The 23,251-nt window shown below is 41.0% G+C and overlaps 1 protein-coding gene across 1 annotated transcript in view; it reads left to right on the top strand.

Annotated features, from left to right (window-relative positions):
* Positions 1-23,251, top strand: part of LOC116709426 (mitochondrial peptide methionine sulfoxide reductase) — a 49,939-nt gene that overhangs the window by 13,986 nt on the left and 12,702 nt on the right. Inside the window, 2 exon segments of the mRNA XM_075074308.1 lie at positions 317-421; positions 13,877-13,983. Coding sequence (XP_074930409.1) covers positions 317-421; positions 13,877-13,983 — 212 coding nt within the window.

Raw genomic sequence — 23,251 nt, 5'->3', positions numbered from 1 at the left:
CAGGAATGAGTATCTGTGAGCTTTTGGCAACCTCCACCATAAGCTTCATCGCTTTCTTTGCCTTCATTTTCTCTCTCTCCATACAACCCTCTGTTTCTCTCTTTCTCCTCTGGTGCCATGAGAAATAACAGCTCATAGGAGAATCAGCCTGAATGTTTTCTACCTGTGGTGCATGGACTCTGATTCTCTCGTCTGCAATTTTAAACCTGGAATTTCCTTTTGTTTTTAATATTAAAAATGTTCAGTATTTGTAAATAAAGGGTATGAGGTGGATGGCATTGGTTTTGAGCGATGTCAATCTGTGATTCCCCCTCAGGTCTGACGGCCCACACTGAGGTGGTGAGGGTGGTCTTCTCCCCTCAAGACATCAGCCTGGAGGAACTCCTCAGACAGTTTTGGGAGAATCACGATCCTACACAAGGTAGGAGGAGCGCGCATCCAAACAAACCGCAGTCACCCTCCAAAAAGGAGCCATCCCAAGGGGGTGAGAGTGTATTAGAGCAGAAGGGTGATGCCCAGGCATGCGCTCGTGCATGTTGCAGTGGGGGGAAGGTCTCATGGGTGTAAGTCAATGCCAGACAGTGTTAATGTGTCTGAGACCCAGCCATCCATGATGGTGCACACCACTGTGGTACAACATTCAAGCCAAGATTGTGGAGAAAGTATTTCTTACATTGTGCACAGCTTACACTTTTTAAAAAAAAAAAAAAACAACAACAACTACATCTTGCAAAAATATACATTTTTCAAACTCGAGCCTCTTGGAGGAAATGAATTTAGCAAATCTTACCTTTTTAGAGTAAAATTGCACCTGATTTAAGTGTTTGCCTTGTGATACATATTGCTGCATTATTGTGAAGCCTGCCACATATTTGCCACCCACACGTGCGCAGCGTACCCATCCCCCACTAAAAGCCATCTCTCCATCTCTTCGAGTCTGGTGCTCTCTTGTTTTCTGTGCTCACTGGAGGAGGTGATGTAAGAACATTAATGCACCAGGAGGACACATGGAGGGTGTGTGTGTGTGTGAGATGGCAGGAACGGGCCAAGTGGCACTCTGCTACCTCATATTGAATGTAGGGATGGGTGGGACCAGGAGAGACGGATCAAAGATTCATAGGCCCGACCTTCAGCCCTAAGAGGCGTACGCACCTCGTTCAGTAACATCACTTTAGGAAGTGTCATAAAATACCTTACTGAAAGAATTCATATCCCTTGACTATTTTACACTTTTTTGTCTTTACAATCATAAATTTCAAGCGTTTGGTGTACATATGTATTCATTTAGGGGTATTTACTCTAATACCCCCAAATGAAATCCAGAGCAAACCATTGTTAAGCTCTTTAGTAAAGAGTCCATCCCCGTGTGTGTAATTTAATCTCTTTAATTAATCCAGCTATTCTATTGAGACATCTTCAGTCTGTTAGAGAACATAACTAAATTCAAATTCACTTCAGTTCAAAAAACTTTATCACAAAGAGAAATTAAATGCTGCCATAACTCTTATTATTCATGTATTCACATTGTCAACAGTGTCTTGTATCCTCTAAGAGTCGGTGATGCTGTGGGCAGGAAGGATCTCCAGTAGCAGTCAGTGTTGCAACAAATCTCAATAAGTTTCTGATGTGAGACACTGTAGATATTTAACAATCTCATGATATAGTATGTTAACAGCTCAATGTCAGGACGACAGAGATGACATTCCACAGTAACACGTCCTGGGTGACAAAAATATATCATTTCCTCTGTTAAGCATCATAGCAACTGTTCAAAAGCAAAAATCATTCCAGCTGCACAACATCCAAAATTAGAGTGCATAATTGTCCAAACATTCAATGCCTCAACCAAAAAAGAATCTGAACAAAAGTTTACAAAAAGAACAAATCAGAGCTAAGGTAACAAATCTACTCCAAGAACCGGCACAATAGTAGAGCAAACAACAGAATCACAGCACACAGGTTAAAAAACCATCCAAAAGGTTCACAAATACTCTGGAGGAGCTGCAAAGATCCATGAGAACTACTAGTGGTGCACTCCATATACCTGGTCTTTATGGAAGACTGGCAACAAGAACTTTTTTTTTTTTAAAGAAAACCACACAATGTTTGTCACAATTTATGTAAGCTGCACAGAAAACGCATAGAATAATGTACTTTAGTCGGAAGAAACAAAAAACTTTTTCGGCCTATAAGCAAAACTTTATGTGGTTGAACACAGAGTCCATAACATTAAACACAGAGTCCCATCATGCAGCTTTATATCAAAAGGGACATAGAAGCTGGTCAAAGTTGGGCAATCCTGGAGGAAAATGTAAGAGGCTACAAAAGACTTGAAAATACAGTGGAGGTTCACCTTCCAACAGGCTAACTGTACAGCTAAATCTACAATCTAAATTTATCAATGTATTAAAATGGCCCAGTCAAAGTTCAGACCTAAATCCGATTGAGAATCTGTGGCAGTCTTCAAAATTGACCTAAATCTGGTAGAGAAATACAGCCGAGTTAAAACAGGCAAAACAAATGCATGCTTTTACCTCTGGTGAAGATCTTTAGTTTTACTAAACCTTCAATATTTTTGTTTCTTTTCCACTTTATAATAACACTCTATTCTGTGTTGGTCTGTCACACAAGAACAGCAATAAAATATTTTGAAGATTGTGGTGGCATTATGATGATCTGTGAAAAAGTTTTGGTTGGTGTTGTAAAATAAATCAAACGAGTCATGAGTTGTTTTGTTGCTGCTGTTCGGGTTTAGGCCGTCCCATTGTTCGGTATGTTTAAGACGGGAGGCAGGGGAAGACATAGACTTTTTTTTTGGTTTATCTGAGAACCACATTCTCCTGATTAGAAGAGATTAGTCCCCTCTTCACAGTAGCCGAGGGAAGAGACACGTCTTACCACAGGCAAAGTCGCAGACAGAGTTGAGCCGACACGCCACAGGGCAGAGGCAGCGAGGCCAAAGGAGTCGTCATACATTTCCCCCGATCACACTGCCGTGGCTCATCTCATGTTTTATTAATAGCATGCAGCTAATTTTCTATGCACTCTGTTTTTGTTAGTCACAGTTAAAACCAACCGACATATTGAAAAATCACCGCAAACTCAAAAGTACTCGTATATATAAAAATTTTTCTAGGAGCTCTGCTCCTCACGCGTGACTTAAATGCGAATCGGTGCCGTTCCCCTGCTCTCAGATCCGGGGTTCACGTGTAGCAGAAATTCTTCTGATTTGACAAATGTAGCGTGGAGTGGTGGAAAGCGGCCCGCTGGCTGTGCCTTCATGCATGCTTAAGCTTCAATTTATTCTGTCCACCTTAGAGCTGGGCTTAAAAGAGAATGAAGAAATTAAAGAAGTTTTCTCTTTCCGCTTTGACCTGTGTAGATTCACGTGAGATGGTATGTGGGGAAAAGCCGAAGAGCGTTTTGGGATCCCTTTTCCTCCTGATGTGCTTCATTACGGAGGCCAGGCTTATTTAATAATCAGTGTTGGCATGTGATTGAAACCGTGCATAGGTACTTATTTAGTTGCATGTAATATGTGCAGCTGCAAATGCGTGCATGCATGTGCGCGTGGGGGCGGGCGAATGTGTTTTGATATCTGTGCCTTTGCTGCTTTGCCTTAGTTCAAAAGGGTTTAGTCCCAACAACGTGATGTCGGGCTGCATCGGCTCCACCAATCCCGGCCTGGATAGCAACATTAGCAGCCAATCAGAAACTCCCAGCAGCCTTTGCTGTGTGCCCTCTTTCCATATTCAGTAACGTTAGTCTCAATCCGCTGGCTTCCCTGGGATGTTGCATAAACCCCACCCCACCCCTCCATACCCCCCTCGATTCAACACGCTTCCATATCATAAGTTTCTTATGTCTGTGTTTTGACAAGCCCTCAGCAGCATACCTTCGCATGCGCGCAGGCACAGTTCTCAGGCACAAACAAATTGTCAACAAAGTGGCTTCTTTGTGTCAGAGGGTCACAGCAGTCCTGTTTCATCATCATGACTGAAAAGGTTGTTTGAATTCGGGATAAATATTCATGTGGCGACACTTTAACCAATGCACATGCACATAAACATGCAAATAAGGCCCACTAATAGCTTTATGTTGTATTTATGTTTATATTTTACCGTTTATTATTTTCAAATACCTTCAGAGGCCTGTAGGTCATGTTTTCCTTAATGATTTCCTTAAACTTTGTGGGCAAGCAGTGGAAAATGGATCATTTTGTGCAGCTTCTCTCTGTCATTGCATCTTTGCATCAGTTGCAACCCTCTACTTTTCTCTGTTGCCCCCCTTTTACCCTTTTTCTGGTTTTCCTCTTTCTCCCCCGTTTCCCCCTCAGTTTTTGTGTTCTCTTCATGTTTGCACATTTTCCCATCCTCCCCCAACTTGTCAGGTTCACCTGCACCCCCTTCCCCCTCCACCCTTGTCCTCTTTGCAGCGAACAGAGCGAAGGGGCGAGTGAGTGAGCAAACGGCCCGGAGCCCCTTCGGTACATCCGCAGAGCGGCACGCTGACTCGGCCGCTCCCTCAGGCCATCCGCTCATCACACAAACACACTCACATCCACTCGCTCCTCTTTTATCTCTTAGTCACTATCTCCTCCTGTTCCTCATCCTCCCTCCCCCCATCTTCCCTTCTTCTCCATCCCTTTCTTCAACCCCCAGCCGCCCTTCATCTTAACAACCTATGTTTTCCCACCCTCCTTGTTTCCTCCTGATCCCTTTTCCTCCCCTGTACTTCCTCTTCCCTCATTGCATTCATCCTCTCTATTTTTTGGGGCCATGCAGTATTTATGGTGTGGGCTTGCTGATGCTGCGTCAGTGCGCAGGCAACTCAGGCGTGTGCCGATAGACACAAAAACACAAATGCACAGCTAAAATGGCCGACGCAGCTGTCCTCATTTGATAACGTCTGCACGTACACGCACGCTCACACCGGTTTGGAAACATTTGTGGAGCGGGATTGCCGTGAAAGAGACATTCTGCATTTCTGTCTGACACGTTTTTGAGATGAAGTCGTTCACGGTTTGTTTTGACATTTCGCAAAACCTAGATTTTTAGATTCCCCTGTAAGCTGTGCAGCACCGATCCACAAAATGAAGATACACTTTTGCAGCTCATCACAGTTATAGGGTCAAACAATCAAACGGACATAAATCAAGCTGTCTTCCATCTGGCGGCAGTTTCTTTCTGACAGCTGAAATGAGCATGAATATTCCTTAATATAATATCTTTACCCCAGCTGGCTGCGACACACGCCAATTCCCTGTTGGGGTACCTCCTCATATCCCCCTGTGACACCCGTCCCTTAATGTTAGGGGTGCCCCTGCCATCTAAAGCAAACCCCACTCCCATGAGGAGGCCTTGACCTCTGACCTGTGGCCCCAGCCACCCCCACACTCTCCTAACCCGACCCTGTTTCTCCTGCTTGGTTGGCTGATGATGGCCTGCTCATTACCAGGTGCCAGTCATTACACTCTCACACGTGCTGCAACCCTAATTTATGGAGATTGCAGCATGAGTGTATGCATTGCGGGGGTTGAGTTTTAACCCCCATTTAATTCTGATGAAATACATTTTGTAATATATGTTTTTAAAGAAGTCTTGTGTTTCTAAGAACATTATAGAATATGATGCATAAGAATTAGTTAGACTCTAAGAGTGCATTCTGTGTAGTCCACTTCAATCAAACTCTAATTTGTTTGCCTGGAAAGTCCGGTTTGTTTGTGGAAGTGTGAATATGTAATCAAACTCTGATGAGGACTAAAAACAGAAACTCTGGTCTGCCTAAAAAGTTAGGTCTCAGTTTGGTTGAAGAGAACTTTGGCGCAGTTCAAATGCAAAGAGGAGATCGCTCCAAAAGCAGGAAGCGTACCATAGTGCAAGACATTCCAGGTCAATACGACCATAACAAACGCATGGGTCTAGTGTCAGCTGGAGGAATAGCAAAAGAGAAATCCTACAACCACTAAAATCTGATGCCACTCCATTTTTGTTCACAGAAGGAAGTTGCCCTCAGTTTCTTCCTCTGAGGTTTTTGTCACTTCCTTCAACGGTTCATGAAAAATAAATAAGTTCGCCAAGACTTCCACAAGTTTGGTTTAACCTCAAAATGCCTTAATGTGTGATGTTTATTTGTTGCTTTAAAATAAATAAGTGGAGTATAATAAAGACAAGAACATAAAATTGAAAAATAAAAATGGCTGCAACCATTTGAGCTTTGTTCAGATTTAAGGGTCAGCGTTTGTTAAAGTTATGGCCGAAGAGATTACATGTGCAGAACGCACAATGGTCTCTTAGATTTAATGTCAAATGATGCCTTTTCTGATCTGCTGCTCTGGTTGGAGTAACTTATCCGTCCAGTAAACTTTGGGGAATCTTCTCTTACAGCAGATAATTCCCACCACTCTAAATGTTTGCAAAAAGCACATAAGAATCTTGCTTCTATTTTTTTTTTTTTTACTTTTAACACTGGAATATCTCAGAAGAAGGTGGGGCTGTCCATGTGTTCATACTTCAAAATCTGGGCTGGGGTCTTTCTGCAGGGAGTTTACATGTTCTCCCCATGCATGCATGCGTTCTCTCTGGGTACTCCGACTTTCTACCACAGTACATAAAACCTGAAAATTTGGCAAAATAAGACCTGCAGCAACACAAGATCATGCTGTTTGACTCAGAGGATGGAAAGTCCAATATCTGATCTAGGAATTAGTTCAGTAATTTATGCTAATATGAGATCAGATTGGCTCCATCTCCTATTGTAATCTAATTTTAAAAGGGCAATAAATATAACAAAATGAAAATATGTGGAGTTGTTTTAGAATCCATTAATATTGATGAGCATAATTTTTATGGAAATCTGCCTCAAAAAAAGCTGCTGAGTAAAAATACTGTCTAATGTTGACGGTTATACATTTTGAGGAGTAAAAATTTTGATCTTATGCAGTGGCATCAAGCTTCACTTATTCCATTTAGAAGCAGCTAAAAATAAACAGTTAAGGGCCAGAGTTACAGCGTTCTGACAGCGTGCCCAGAACCATGAAGTGATCATGTTAGAGAGCGCTGCGCCACTAAAAACAGAAAATAAAGCTGTTTTTAACGCGTGAAGCTTCTGCAGAGTGTAAACTCAGCCTGCTTGTGTCTCTCTGTGTATTTAATGAGCAATCAGATAATAACCGAGCGAGATGTGCTCCCCTTTCTAGAAAACGACTGTGGTAATGTGCATGATGTGTCATGTGCAGAGTCACCGTTGTGATTTAATATCGCCTCTGTATGTGCAAGCATAACGTCGCATTCTGTTCCCCTTTCCTTGCCTTTGCATGCGTACGCAGCCCGTATGGACGCGTGTGCAGGTGTGTGTGTCCACCAGGGAGGCTCTCACCATCCCTGCTTCGTACTCTGCCTCTGTCTCCAGCGCGTTAGCAGCGGCTTACATAAGAACAGGGCAAAAATAGAAGTCGAGAGGAGAGAGGAGGAGGAGAGAGCTCTGCTGGCACGCACACAGCCGGAACGGGCCTGCAGGGCACGGCACAAACACTACTACTATCACACATGTACGGGGATCTCTGCATCTATCTGGAATTACAGGTCTTTCTGTGTATTTCTCTAATAAAAAAGCCAAAATAAAACCCATCAGCATTAAGTAATCTCCTTTTGATGTTGGAACAGATGTGGGGCAAGGTTACAGTTTTTACAGATATTATTGGGTTGATACTGCATTCAAGGGGAGGATGATGAAAGGATAAAAGGGTGGGGAGGAAAAAAGACGTAACAGAAAATTCATTGGATTGTTCATTAGCGTTCACTTTACCACCATCTAATTGGACAAAACTAGTGCAATAATTTGGAGATCAAATATTCTTCCTTCATGCTCAAAAACATGGCAGTTATAGAAAAACACCAACAATAACTGGACACCAGCAGTAGCCGGACTCCAGAGCTAGCTGTGTTTATCAGTTTCCATTACAGATGTGTGTAAAACTTTGTCAGTATTCCGCTAATGTTGGAAAAATACAATTTTGCAATTGTGCTGTTTCCATTAAATAAGAAATGTACTTAAAATCACATGTGAATAAGCTTGTTCACTGCAATAAATCATTAAAAATCACGGCGCGCCATCATCCTCCTACCACTTCCTGTTGTCGTCTTGTTCATGGTTTCCGCCAGTGGCAATGTCCGGTTGTTGATCATGTGACTCGTGTGATTGGAACAAAGTGTTTTGCAAATTTTGATAGTTGTAATCAACAAATGAGTTTTTTTCAAAATTGGTGTGTTTCCATTAAGTGAATGTATGTTCGAAATGTGAAATTGCCCAATTATGTACTTTTCTAAACGCAGCTAGTTACGTCAGAAAGAAAATAATAGAAAGTTCAGAAGCAAATAAAATCTTAGTCTCTCATTCCTTTCTCATAAATATCAACATCTTTTTCAAACTGATTACCTTCTTATTATATTTTTATCTTCTAAAATTGAACTGAGGTGAAACTCTATTGTGCTTTCTGCAAGACGAATCATCTCAAACCCCTAAATTTACAGGATCTTCGATTTTAGCTCAGACAGTTACAAACGGAGTCTAGAAGGACACATATTAACAAACGACAAGCCACGAGCTGGAGGAGAGTAGGAGAATTAGAGCAAAATCTGGAAGCAGAGACCTGAAGGGAAAGTTGGACATGGGGGGAAAATGACAGGCTTTTATCCCCGGCAGCCAGCAGGGACAACTTGAGTGGAGCCATTTTTTTTCCCTCCTTGCAACAAAAACACTGGAAGAGATTTTACAGAGCTGCGGCAATTCTCAGCGGGTTTGAACACAACCAAAAGTGTTTGCGTGTACATTTGTGTCCTAAGGTTTGTGCTTGACTGTCTCCAGGAGAGAGTCACTCCCTTAGCGACACCCCCTCCACCCGCTTCCTCCACCCCCCACTTCCTTTTGACTTTAGCTCCCGTGTAAGTTAAAGGAGCCACGTTAAAATTCTCCCGTTTTTGGGAGGGGCTATTAATTAATATTTTCAGCTCGGTGGGCAGTAGGTCAGTGACCCCTCAAGGCGACGTGTGCATGTGTGTGTGCACATGTGCGACCTCTGGCCCCTCCTCTTCTGTCCACCCCCATTACCCTCTGCTTTCAGAGGCAAGGCTCTCATGCATAATGCAGAGAGAACAGGGAGGTTCTCATTAATAATTACTGCTGCCTTTGATGGATGTAGAAAATAACGAAGGGGGCTGTTAAAAATGGAGAGAGTGAGGTGAAGGCGGGAGGTTTTATTTTTTTTCATTCTTTTTATGGGGGGTTTTGTTTGATTTTTTAGTCATGGAGACGAGGATCTTATAGAGACAATTATGGACATATATTTTACTCTGCTACTTTATTCTTCTACTACTCTCTAAATTGCATCATTTGCTCATTTTAAACTGTTATCTGTATGTTTTCTCTCGGTTTTTTACCTTCCTCTGGTCTGATGTTCTGTTTACCTGTGGTTGCTCCCAGGAGGAGCGCATCAGCTGAGATAATGCTGCCAACAACTAAACATTCCCCCTCTTTCGTTATTAACTTTTTACTTTTTATAACTCTGAAAGTCTGTATCAGTTTCTTTTTGTGTATCTGCTCTGACTTTTCAAACCTCCAGTCGTTCGTGGCGGATGGTTGCTTGTACTGAATCAAGTTCTGGTTCTGCTGGAGGTTTCTTTCTGCTAAAGCAGAGTTTTTCCTCTCCACTGTCACAGATAGTTTAGTCTTCAAATGCTTTATCAAATTACTTGTTAAAAGATAGATTTTTTGCTATAATTTAGACCCAAAATTTGGTCTGGGTCGGGCCAAAACTGATTTGCCTGATGGGTCGTGCGTTTTTTTATACCAAGAATAAAATGAACACATCTGGACTATATTTACTAATCAAGTGACTTCTGAAAGCAATAAGCTGCACTTGATTTTATTTTGAGGTTTGAAAGTAAAGGGGCTGAATATATGCGTGCCACAAATTTTAGACTTATTTGTAAGAATCTTTGAAGACCTTTTTCCTTCGTCCTCCTAATTTTGCGTTATGTTTGTTGGCCTATCAATTAAAACCTAATGGAACAGCATTAGGTTTGTTGTTGAAAAGTGCTAAAAGCAAATAAATCTTAGGATAAGAAAACTTTTACAAACTGCAACTGACTTTCATTTTTTAATTTAGGTGTCTGATCACTGCTAACGTTTTTTTTTAATGTTTTGTTTTGTTTTTGCTGGAACATACTGTAGTTGTGACATTGTTCTTTATGAACTGTCTACACTGAGAATATAAAAACTTTCACAGATTAACTTTAGTGAAGTAAATTTTTGCAGAATTGCATCATCACTCAGCAATATTTCACAGAAAACATTTCTATGCAAGTGCTAGAGGGGTGAGAAATTCTGCAGCGTTCTGCTGCCGTAATGTTAATGTAGGAAGTGGTTTTACTGGAAAACATCTGGATGTTGTTTGGGATTGAGATGTAAAGAAAAAACTTTAGTTCATTTGTAATGTTCTGAATTATTTAATGCATTATTGCTTCATAAAAGAATAAGGAAAGTTCTCCAATAGCAATTGATATTTAAATGAGATATTTCTTCTGGTTCTTATGCAAAAAGATATACAAAGTTACTGATGGCAAAATAATTAATAAGTTAATGTTGTTTTGTTTAAATAATTGTAGGATGAATGTATGAACTGATATCACAACTACAGTAACTGCTGCTCTCCTTCGTTTTCAAAATCTTTGTATTTGAAAAATGTTTCCCCTGAATGTTGTCAGCACAGGTTTCTGTAATTCAGCTTTTCCCCTCCAATACACATTTTCATCATATTTGAACCACGCAAGAATGTAGTTTTATTGAGGAACATTGAGTGAAGCAGATTCTCTGAGGCAGCAAACATCCCTTATTGTGAGTTTATTCAGTGTGTGTCACAGAGCAGCCGCTGGTTGCTTGTCTGATTTGATTTGAATGACGACCAGATGAATACTTATGGCCGTTCCGCTCCAGCAGGCTGCTTCGCAGATAGGTTGTGACATTCCATGATGTAAGGTAACGTTTAATCTAAAGACAACAAGATATGCAGATTACTGTGTCAAGGAGACGTTTTCTGTGTCAGTGGAGATTGTTACTCTCCCGTGGTGAACACAGAAAGGCGACGCAGCAGTACTGCTGATGCATTACATCAGGGTTAACTTACAGTACTGTGATCACAACTGATCCATTCATTACAACGGATAAATACAGGCAACATAATCTCAACCACTGCTTTGAGGCCTTGGTTTCAGTAGTCAGGCTTCGGCCATTCTGCGATTAATGCAGCCAGAAGTAACAAACATCTTAGTTAAAGTGCTTAATGCATCCTCTGGGTAATTCCCAGGCTTGCCAAATGTCATGCCAGATTTTAAGATTCAGAGTAAATCGCACTGAGGTCAACATAAGTCCTGTTGTATGAAATTGCACAAATGTTGAATTTTGGTATTTTTCTGGTCTAATTTCTCACTTATATAGGAGTTGACAAACAGAAGTGCTTTACTAGGATGCAGCTGGACTTTTCTCCTGTTTCTTTTCACCTTTCGCCTCTCATCCAAACTTTACAGCTCAGCGTTTGGGAAGTTGTTGCTTGTCGCTAACAATGCCATGTGAGCAGTTTTGGACACATGTCCCAATGTGTGAAGTGCTGACTCGTCTCTGGGGAGAGAGCCTGAGCTACAGAGCCGTCTTACATCACTACTACCTCCGTCCTTCTGATTTTATTAAAGGGGCAATATTATGTGTTTTACAGGCACATAGTACCATTTTATAGTACATTAAAGTAACTATGTTACCTTCAGTTGTTATAAAAATGTTTCGTACATCAAACAAGACGTAAAAGAAATTTGACGTTGCAATTTACCACTTTGAAAAACTAGCACTTCTGCAACCTGAATGGCTTTCAGGGGAGATTGCAGGATGTCTCAAGCATGCATGAAAGAATCAAAGGTATGTTTTTGATGAGGGAATAACATTGTATTGGTAAATGGACTGAATTTATATTGCGCTTTTCCAGTCATTTTGACCACTCAAAGCACTTTGCACTAGAGTCACATTCGCACACACACCCTATACACCGATACGCAGATCAGTAGGCAATTTGGGGTTTAGTGCCTTGACCAGGACACATCGACATGTGGCTGGAGGAAGCTGGAATCAAACCTACAACCTTGTCAATCACAAGACAACTACTCTACACACAGAGCCACTGTCACTGTGGGTAGACTGTGTATTCATAAGTAATGTAAATATTTGTTTATTAAAGTGTGTCGGCCTATCACAACTCTAATATGGATTGATATGCATTTCTTAGATTGATGTGCGCAGTATTATGAAATGGGATTACTATGATTGATATTATTAACCAATTTGTAAAATGATTTACACTTTGTGTTATGTAAAAGATGTCAAAGCTTGATAAAAACCATCAACTAATTATTATCGTTTTACACAGAATAAGAGTTTTGGTTTCTGTACCAATACTTACATCTAGTTCAGTTGTAGCTCTGGCATATGGCAGCACTGAAAACATCACCCATTCTGGACACCCTGAGTTACTATTTATTGAACGTAGTAGAACATTTAGTGATTGAAAAGCCAATGACTTCACTCAGGAGGGTTTTTTTTTAATGTTGAAACTCAGATTTGTTGGATGAGCTCAAACACAGCTTGGAATCCAGCACTGGTGCATGTTTGATGTGCAACCAAGAAGCCGTTTGCCAACTCGTTCTCACGTCATCTTTATAAGGTGATTAGTAATCACTGTTGGGTTTACAGCTAGAGCTTCTCCTTGAATTAGTGCCAGAAAATTACCTAACACAGTAAGAAACATTAGAGAAGTCCTGAAAGGGAAATGTGCCTCTTTAGGGGAACGCTGCAGTTGTAATGAAGTGAGCTGATGGTGCGTTCAGTTGGCTGGAAGGCGTATCTGTTACAGCCTCCACTGACTGCAGCTCATAGCAACCAGTCAGAGATGGAGAAGCGGCAGCATTTTCCAGTTATGGATGAGCATAAGAATCAGACAAAAAGCAAACGGTGCAGCCAGCAGAGAGTTGCACACTGATGCATTCCTTGATGCAAGAGCTGCTCAGGATTGTAGCTTCTTAAAACCTTAGAAGTGATGGAAGCTGTTTAGCCCTCTAAATCAAGGTGCTTTAGGCCTGGCCTCCTTCCAAACCCACTGATGTAAACCTGATGAAAATGTTGAGAGCGTCTCTCAGATTACAGGAGACAAAAATTCATCTACCTACAGTCCTATTTGCTCCTCTGCAAATTAAAATCTGCTTTTACTTTTTGTGATACTTAAAGATTTCAATAAACAAAGCTTAATATCAGGCAAATATAAACCACAGTTTTTTAAATGGGAATTCGATTTACTAAGAAACAATAACTATCCAAACCAATTTGGCATTAATTAAGAAATTCAAGAGCAGATGGTAAAGAAAAGTAAGTAATATCTATCAGAACCAAATCTTATGTTTAACTGTGTTGTGAAAAGATTTTTGTGAATTCTTCTGTTTTTCTTTTTTGCTTGTTCCAGGTTGCTAAGGTAATTATATTAGAAGAAGATAATCTGAGTACATACAAAATGTAATTTTCAGAAAATGCTGCTTTTAAACAAAATGTGGCCTACTTTATGTTGTCAGACAAGTTCTACTGAAGGGATTTCTAGGTTGTACATGTCCTGGGACTAATCAGGCCTGAGCGTTGCAAATGAAATGAAACTCAGACTTGGTATTGGCAGTTTTTCTCATTTCATAAAAATGCAGTGTGATGACGTATTCATGCAGAACATGTCCGTCCTCTGATTGTCCTTCCCTTGTGTGGCTTCTATGTTCATCCTGCTTTTTGTTTTCTGCAGGTATGAAGCAGCACAATGACAGCGGTACTCAGTATCGTTCAGTTATTTACCCATCCAGCACAGCTCAACAGGAGGCTGCACTGAAGAGCAAGGAGGCCTTCCAGAAGGTGATCACACACAAACACACACCAGCCAACATGTGTGTGTGTCCCGTTATGATTTTTCTAAAGCTGCATGAGCTCACAATGGTGATCTTGTATGGCACTCATTAAATCACGGTATTTGCACATTTTTAAAAACTCTTTAAAAGTTTTAAATACATGTATCTAAAACTAAGCTTAACTTACTAAAGTCTAATTTAAGTATAAGGTTGAAATCTGCTTTAGTTACAGGTACAAAGTATTTGATTAAAATGGCATCGCCATGTGAGTTTGAATTGACGAAAGGGTAAAAAGAAACAAACATGGCGGACACTTCAAACAAATAAGAATAAGTTCATGCAGTTGATGTCTTTATTTCACTCATTAACCGTTTTTTGTTATTTGAATCACAATAACTAGTCGGTGCTTTCAGTTTTGACCTCTTCGTTTGAAAAAACGAGTTCTGTTTGGATCAAACTCATCTCCATCTTTTTAAGCTGAAAGAAGGGGAGAGGGTGAATAGGTCATCCTAACTGATTTCCTTTCAGCAGCACACGCGTTCCCCTTTTGTTCTTTCAGTCCATCTGTCCATCCATCCATCCATCCATCATTTAAAATTGATCCCTGCATCTTCTTGGCTCATTCACCTCCTCTCAGCTCTAAATGGTATTCATGGACTAGCTGACGGGGGGGCAAAGGAGAGCAAATTATCATCTTCCTGGTTACGTTGGGCGCTCTGGGTCAGCAGGCAAGGATCAGAGGGCTGCTATGTTGTCGTGGCAACAACCTCTCAACCTTGGCCTTGAGCTGGGGTCAGGGGTTAGGGGAGCTTTGGCAGCTGGGACCAGAGGGACAGGGAGGCGGGGAAGGACAGCAGAAAAAGCTAAAGAGGGAAGAAGCCATGTCAGGGGGCCGTCACTGCTGACAGGCTGTCAACTGAAACACACACACACACACACACCCACCTTCTGTGTTTATAAACCAGGCACCCTTAGTGTTTTAGGCATCATGAGACTAAGAGATGTGCAACTCAGAGTTTCTACATTCACATCAAAACCTGAATTAAACTAAAAAATTTCACAAAACCTGAAGAGACATTTCTTTCTCTTTCTGCTGACCTAATGTCCCACACTGACTTCCCGAAACACATAAACCTTATTAAAGCTGATGTGTATGAGTTTTAGTTACTTCTCATGCATTGAACTGAGCAGCTAAATCATGAAATGTCAATCAAAGCCAATTAAAATTCTGTACAAAATAGGTGTGTAACAAAACATCCAGCAGGTGGAGATACTGAGTTCACCGGAACAAGGCAAAATGAGGTCAAAACAATATTTATGAGTCTTTCTTTTTATTTTCCAGACATGAGTGTTTAAGGAATTTCAAACGCTTTTTTAATCTGCAATCGGTGTGGAATATTCTAGTCTGGGATTGTCTACAGAACTAGTTTTTGTACCTAACTCAGTTATAATTCTAGAGCCAAATAAAGATGTAATATTTCAAGTTATGTTTTAAAATTTATGAGCTTTTGTGATTTTTGAACTTTATATTTTTTAATAATTTTGGTTTTATTCATAGGCTAATTTTGTTGACTTCTATTCAAAATGCATTTTTAAGACCCTACCGCTGCAATTGGATATTTATTTTTGTTTTATTTGTAGGTGTAAAATAAATCTCTTTGTGTGTGTGTGTTTTTTTTATTAATTAATGTATATTTTTTTTCTTTTACTATTACCACCAATGAACAAAAAAAACACTATTTTGTGCAGGCAGAGCAATTTATTATAATCAACTTTACACTGAATTAATTATATAATAATCAAGGTTGCTGCAATTTTTGACACTTGAAGGCTTGCAGATTAATGCCACAAAGAAACTAAAAAACATACATTGGGCGATGATGAAAAGTCACCGCCCAATGTATGGGCGGTAACGTCAGCTTCTCCAGATAAAAAGCATCTCCAAAGCATGATACTCCCAGCACCGTGTTGCCTCATGAGTTATGTTGTGCTCAGATTCTTCCATCCATTTTCTGTCTCTAACAAACTGCAAACGAGTTCTTATTGCTTTCCTTCAACAGTGGATTTCCTCTTGCCGCACTTCTGGAAAGAAATGATTTGTAGTTGTCCTGGTAACGGTTTCTCCCACCTGAGCTGTGTATTTCTCCAAAGTTTTAAAGGCTTCTCTGATTAAAACTCTCTTTCCATCATCAGAAGATGGATTGAGCAGAGCTCTGTAAGATGCCCATACCCTGAAATATTGATTTAATACCCAACATTTATTAAATCATCTGCATATCTCCCTCCTTGACCTGTCTGCTGTGATCCTTTGTATTCCTGATACTTTCTCTCTAATGTTCTATCTGAGGCCTTCACAGAACTGAATTACACTCAGGTGGACTGTTTTGGATTACTTTTGAAGGCAATTTGTTGATAAAGAATTTATTTAAGGGTATCGGAGTAAAGGAAATATATCCACACACATATAGTTTTGTTTTATTTGATACTTTTAGATAATCTGGTGCACAGAATCACCATACTCCTACCTAACTACAGTAATAACATGGATCAGAAGCTTATAAAACCATGCAGGGACATATTAAAACACAGTTGTATTATTTTGTTTTATTGATTTCAAGGAAGGTTTACAGCAGAGACTCTCAAAACACATTTCTACACACATTCAGACTCGTTCCTTCCTTCTCCCCACCAACGCTGCTGACACAACCAATCTGTCAAGCACTTTAACGTCACCTCGCTCCCATCAACGGGCCACTGGGGCTCCCATCTTCCTAAAGCGGCTAACACAACCCCAACCAAGATGGCAGCGCGCTGCTCTCAAACACTTGTCTCAGAACGAAGCTAGATGAAGGCGTTCCTCCTGCGTTCGGGGTCTGGAAGACTTTCGTGGCAGAAACGAAGCCTCGTTCACTGAAGTGACAAGAGGGAGTGGATGATGACCAGAGATAAGACAGGCATCGCAAAAATCCAGATTCCAGCCCACTGCCGCGGCCGTGAGTCATAGACGTACACACACACGCACGCAAACATACATCTGGCACATACACTCGCAGCCCAATGAATAATTAACCCATATGAGGAGTCTCCTCTGCAGGGCTTTCAGTTCCTTAACTTCAACGTTGAGGGGGAGGTTTGGGTGAGGGGGGGTAAGAGAGTGAGGCAGAAAAGCTTGTTTAAGCACAAGAGCGAAGAGGGAGGGAGGGTTAGTGGAGGAGGAGGGGGGAGCGCTGGGGAGAAGGGGGTTCTCTGTAATGAAATTTGAAATTTGCAGAACATCAAAGGCTTCTGTAGCCCAGCCGCTGTGGCAGCAGAGCAGAGAGGAGGAGTGCTTCTCTTTCTCCGTCTCCCCGATCTCTCTTCTTCCCCTTCTTCTTCATCCCTCCCTCTCTGCCTGAAAGTGTCTCCCCAGAGCTGGGTGAGGGGTGTAGGGTTTAGTGGAGGGTGAGAGAGAAGGGATGGGAAGAGTTGATTAGGAGGAGACGGAGGTGGCGGGTGGGGCGGGGGGCTTAGGGATGGGTTAGGGGTTTGGAGAGAAAAACGGGGGCTCCTATATGTGTGTGTGCATGTATGAACAATAGGATTTATCAAGCCAGCTTTGAATATGGCGTGCGTGTTTGTGTGTGTGTGTGTGTGTGTCGGGCCTTGGAGGAGGGAGTGCGCCCTCTGATAAAGCATCCCAACTTAATGAGCTTGAAAACGGGATGAAGAGGGAAGGGGGAGTGAAGTTCTGATGATGAGTGCAGGGGAAAAAAAGGCATTTGAGGTTAGAAGTGACATGCAGAAGCCTGAGGCTGGGGAGCATCAGCAGGTTTTGTAATCAGACTTCTAGTCACAAGTTTATTTTTGCTTTTTATTTTCCGGAAAGTTCAAAAGTGGGATTTTGATATTCCAATTGTTCCCCAATTTCTGCAAAAGTTATTGCCATCTCCTAAACTGATTGGTATTACTGAGAAATCCGTTAATGAAATGAGTTGTTCTTAATCTGGGATTTCTCTTCAGACGCGTTTTAACGTGAAATCAGGACGGACCTTCTGAGATTTTCTTTCTTCCGCTTCACATCTGCCTTAAAAAAACAACAATAAAACAAGTTTAAGCGCTCATCCCCTCGCTCCAAAAAGCACGTGCATCCCTCTCTGCTCCAGGGATGTAGGAGTGCTGGCTTCCTCGCTCACAAAATGTAGGAGGGCTCGGCGAAGATTAGAGCCTGACTAAAATGGATCCTGACCCGTACTGCAGCAGGGAAAGACGGATGAGGAGAGCAGAAAATAAAAATCTCTTCATCCGTCGGGCACATTCGGGATGCCTTCTTATCTTCCGTTCCTCTTTTTTTTCCCCCCAACAGCTAAATGTGTTTTATTTGCATTCATTTCTCTTCGTAATCTCCCTCTTTTCATCTGTTTCTCTGCGTCCTGCCATCTCTGCCTCTCTGAGGTCACAGAGGGCGACCCCGGGGCTGCAGCGCGCTCGTCGGCTTGCACCATGTCAGGCTTTTTCATGTATTTCCAGGCTGAGCCACAGTCTGTCTATTACTAGCGCCTCTTCACCGTAGAGCAGCTTTGATGTGTGCAGTGCGTGCTCAAAAGTGTATTTACATTTTTAAGATGTTGAAGGGCTTTTTTTTTTTTTTTTTTCTGAACTCCAGAGTTCAGGTGTGCAGCTGCAGTCGACGCCACTCCGGTTTTAGATCAGAGCAAAGGGAATCCGGAGCAGGATGGGAATGGAGATCCCTTCATCTGTTGTCTTTTTAACTTCTAGATTTATTTAAATGAACTCATCTCGGTTGGAAATTTGCAGTTTATTTTCATTTTTTAACTTTAGCGCTACGTATAGTGTTTATTTTAATATATAAACCTAAAACCAGCTTAATTACCAGGTTTAAGGTATTTGAAATCCAGAGAAATTCAGAGCCGTGCTCAGAGGACACCAGCTGTACGTTGCTGCATGTGCTGGAAGTTTAACCCGTTTAATTAATGAAATGAAAAAAAGTGTTCATCAAAATACATTTTGCAAATGTTTGGTCTGTTTTCTTAACACATGGTGGACAAAATAAAAATTTTTGATTGCACCTAGAAAACATGTTGTTACACAGAACTCAATTTTGTATTGTAAAAATAATACAAGATTTAGCAAAAATTTAATGACCTGGCATCACGGAAGTGATCCAGCAGATTTCATTTTAAATTATTTCTTCATGAGGAAAAAAATCTATATATTTACTCTGATACATCTAAACTTTGCTACTAAGACTTTCTGCTTCTTAAATGCAAACTAAATTCAGTCCCTAGCTTTAGTAATGCACTAATTTTGTTTTGATTCCTGTTTTTACATTTTTTTACCTTTTGCAGTTATTAAACCCCTTTAATTTATTTACATTTTGTCACAATACAACCACAAACTACAACATATTCATTTTATTTCGACACAAAGTAGCTCATAATTGAGAAGTGAAGGGAAAAATATTAATTTTCTTTACCGATTCAAATCTCAGAGGTGAGATTTCCACTGAAAGCTTTCTGGGTATGTCTGCACCATCTTTTCTATTTTTAAATTTAGTTTTAGGCAGTCGAAACACACAAATATGCTTTGATTCAAACCATTTCATGATCGCTCCGCTGTATGTTTAGCATCAGTTTTCTTCTAAGGATTCTTGCGCATTTAGTTTCACCCATTCTTCACTTCAGCCGTCCTACTGCAGAAACGCATCCCCACAGCATGATGCAGCCATCACAATTTTACGGTGTTCGTTTACAGCTGCGCTTTGCATGTACAGTAGGTCCAAAAGTTTGATTTTAGTCTCATATAACTAGAGCACCATCTTTTTGCTCCAGTTATATGAAGTATCAGAGTCATGAATACGTTTGAAGTTGCATTGCACAGCAATTTTTACATTAAATAAAGAAAATTAAAGACTACTCTGACTAGCTTCTTTATGAGTGTATCTTAGAGAAACACTGTCTTTAGTCAGAGGCGTCTTCAAATTCGCTGTAATACACACCGCTACAGGAGATTGTTCCTGCCATCACCATCTACAATAACTCTTTGAAGAATTTTGAATTAATATGAGTTACAACAACACTTAATTTACCTGTGGGAACAATAAAGTATTTTTGAATTTGAATTAATTTATGTTAGTACCATTACTACTTTGCTAGGAAAATATACTGCAAAAAATAAAATCTTACGTAGTAGTTTTGGTATAATTTTAATGCAAATCTTAGTTTACATGAAATATGACAAAATTAGCTTAGAAGTAACTTTTCAGCAAGACGTATGAGCTTGTTTTAAGTAAATAAAATTTCTCAATATTAATAAAAAAGTACAAGATCCATTGGCAGATTATTTTACTTATAATGACACATTTTCCCATGTTATAAGTGAAATAATCTGCCAGTGAAACTATTACTTTTTTTTAAACAATATTAAGGAATTATTAAAACAAGCTTCTGTAAGATAGTTTTGTCTTATTTCAAGAGTACTAATATATTTGCACTAGAAACTAGACTAAACATACTTTTTGTGTTTTTGCAGCAAAGCTAAGAAAACAGTCAAATTGAGGTCATATCCATTTTCAGATGTCTTCACTGAGTCATGGAGTGTCACAAACTCTACGTCAGTGCACTTGTCTTCCCCACCGCTGTTCTGCTGAAGGCCCTCAGAGGGAAGGAGGCACAGAGACAAGACTGTGGGGTAAAGAAGAGAAGAAGGGAGAGTACATGTTCTTCTTCCTCCCTCCTCTCCCACCTCTGCCCCTCTCTCGGGGTGTCACGTCCTATTTGTGTCCTGGGGTCGCCTGTGTGGCAACGGCGACGTTGCTGGAGGGCGGAGGGGTTCTCTCGCTTGGCTGAGAAGCAGGGAGGACATTGGAACGTTGGTCTGAGGGAGAGAGAGAAAGCAAGAGAATGAAAATCCATCAGGAGATGGAGAGAGTGGAAGAGGAGGAGGAGGAGGAGGGATGCACCCATTCAGCCATGTCTTTGACATGGGAGTGTTTCCGACAGGCGTGAAGAAAGGAAGGGCTGACTGGGCTGAGTGAGCGCCTCTCTGGCCGCACACACTCAGGGATGTTTTTCTCACTCAGGACGACTTAGAGATTTTTAACTCTGAATTTAATATTAAATTTAACCACATTTGGTTCACATCCGACTCCGGTTTTCTCCTAAAACCTCCTGAGCCGAGGCGGAGATGCGCTTCTAGTTTACATTTAGAATTCATATCCCAATATTACGTGTGTTGAATGGTTTCCAGAGATGATTTCTGTCGCTTTTCGGACCCTCTTCACCCACTAATGCACAAAACCCGAACAGGTCCACCAGTTTCAGTCCAAACGTCCCGATTAGCATCAACCTGAAGACGTCTTGCTAACTCCGCTGCCCTCCATGTTTGACGCTTTTATCCTCCATATTCTTTCCTCCATTCCTCTGCCGCTGCTGCAGTGAGAGAGAGAGAAAGTGAAGCCACATAAGGTTATACACAGTGGCATGACGCCATGCATTCTGATTTATAGATCTAAAATGGCTGCCGTGTTGTGACTGCTGTAGAGGCTTGGATGGAGAGCGAGGGAGTGGTGCGGGGGCGTCAGGGTGGAGGTGTGTGTTTGGCTCGGAATAGCAAACCTTTCCTTGCCCGTCCAGAACGCCCCAGAGGGTTCTGCGGCGTTGACTGTGGTTTGTTGGTGATAACTGATTAATTAGGCCACGGCGTGCAGCTCTGCACTTCCGTCAGCCGGCTTTCCACAACTGCTGCTGAACTGAAATCATCAAAGTATGGCCTTTCCTGGCGGTGTGTGCATAGTGTGAAGCGGTAAAGTGAATCTGTCTGCCGTATTTGTTAAAGGCTGCGCTGGTTGGATCCTGCAGGGGGACCAGAGCCCTCACTCTGAAGCAGCAGCCACTGAGGAGTTAGAGGTCAGCTGCTGCCTCAGCCTCTCTGTGGGGCTCAGAGCTTTGATTTACTGACTCCTCTGCATCAGTCCCAGCTCTGCCACTCCGAGCCGGTGCGACACTGCCTCCATGTGGACAAATATGCACACAACACGGCTGTTCTCTAACAGGATGTTACTCTCAACCAGCTGTGCCTTCAAACTGAGCTGCTAACGTTTCCATCATAAAATAAGTGTGCTGGATTAAATTAAATGTAATCAAAAAGTAGTTTATCTTTGTTTTTCCAATCAAAAACACAAACTATATATAGATTTACGTGATTTATTTCTGTTAAATCGAATGTTACACTAAAACACAGAATCTTTCCAAGTATTTCTGGTTTAACTTCTAGTGTAAATATTTCAGTACACTTGAAATGAGACATTGTTGGCAACAGTGGGGTTACTATTGTTCACCCCAGCCAATAAATCACCCAGTTTATTGGGATGATTTATTTTATCGGTACACTGTAGCTTGTGTAAAGCCATGGGGTCATTGTGATTGGTTGGTCAGCAAACAGGAACAACGTCACCACCAGAGCCTACAGTGCAGACAAGCTGAGGGTCAATAATAAAGCAAGAACTACAGGCAGATCCTTCCATGTCACGCTTGCACTGATCCACTAATTCATGCTAAAGAAGCCACAACCAAGCAGTCATAATGTCTGACTGCACAGTACAAAGGAAAATCTTTCAGTTGCCCTACATTTTTTTTATTACTGTTGCCATTTTGTCAAATTTTCTGAAACTCGACTGGATTTTCATCAGATTGTAAACCATAATAATCAAAATAAGCAAAAATAAATGCTTGAATGCATTACACGGTTTGTGTAAATTATAAATGAACATTTTCAAAGATTATCTAATTTGTTCAAATGCAGCTATAAGCAGTCAAAGTTCAAATTTGTGTTTTTCAGTGAGAAGACATAATTGAGGTCAATGTTTTCCTCAGACGAGTTCAACAATGTTTCCTTTTCGTCTGTTAGGTTTTCTTGACCAGTTTCTGATGGTTATCTCACTGAAAGGTCTCACGCTGCCCACGGCTCCATTTTCAGAAAGCTGTCTGACCTTTTCCTCTATAATCTCATCTTAATCCTCTTCAAATAAAAATTTCCTTTTACTCTTAGATGAATCAGATCGCGGGGCTGTAATGAATCTTTAAATAGAGCTCCTTTCATTAAAGTTTAACACAGCCGTTGTTGAACTTTTTTTGCGTTTATCACCAGTTCCTACAAATCTCTTGTAGGTACAGATTCAAAACTTGCAGAAACATGCATTCTTTCTTTATCTTCTGGTATGTTTTTCCCAGCAGCATGAACATGTACTACACACTTCTCATATGCAAGCTCTTCATTTA

Source organism: Xiphophorus hellerii, chromosome 19 (genome assembly GCF_003331165.1).
Source record: "Xiphophorus hellerii strain 12219 chromosome 19, Xiphophorus_hellerii-4.1, whole genome shotgun sequence".
NCBI classification, from domain to species: Eukaryota; Metazoa; Chordata; class Actinopteri; order Cyprinodontiformes; family Poeciliidae; genus Xiphophorus; species Xiphophorus hellerii.
This window is presented reverse-complemented; position numbering and strand designations above follow the sequence as displayed.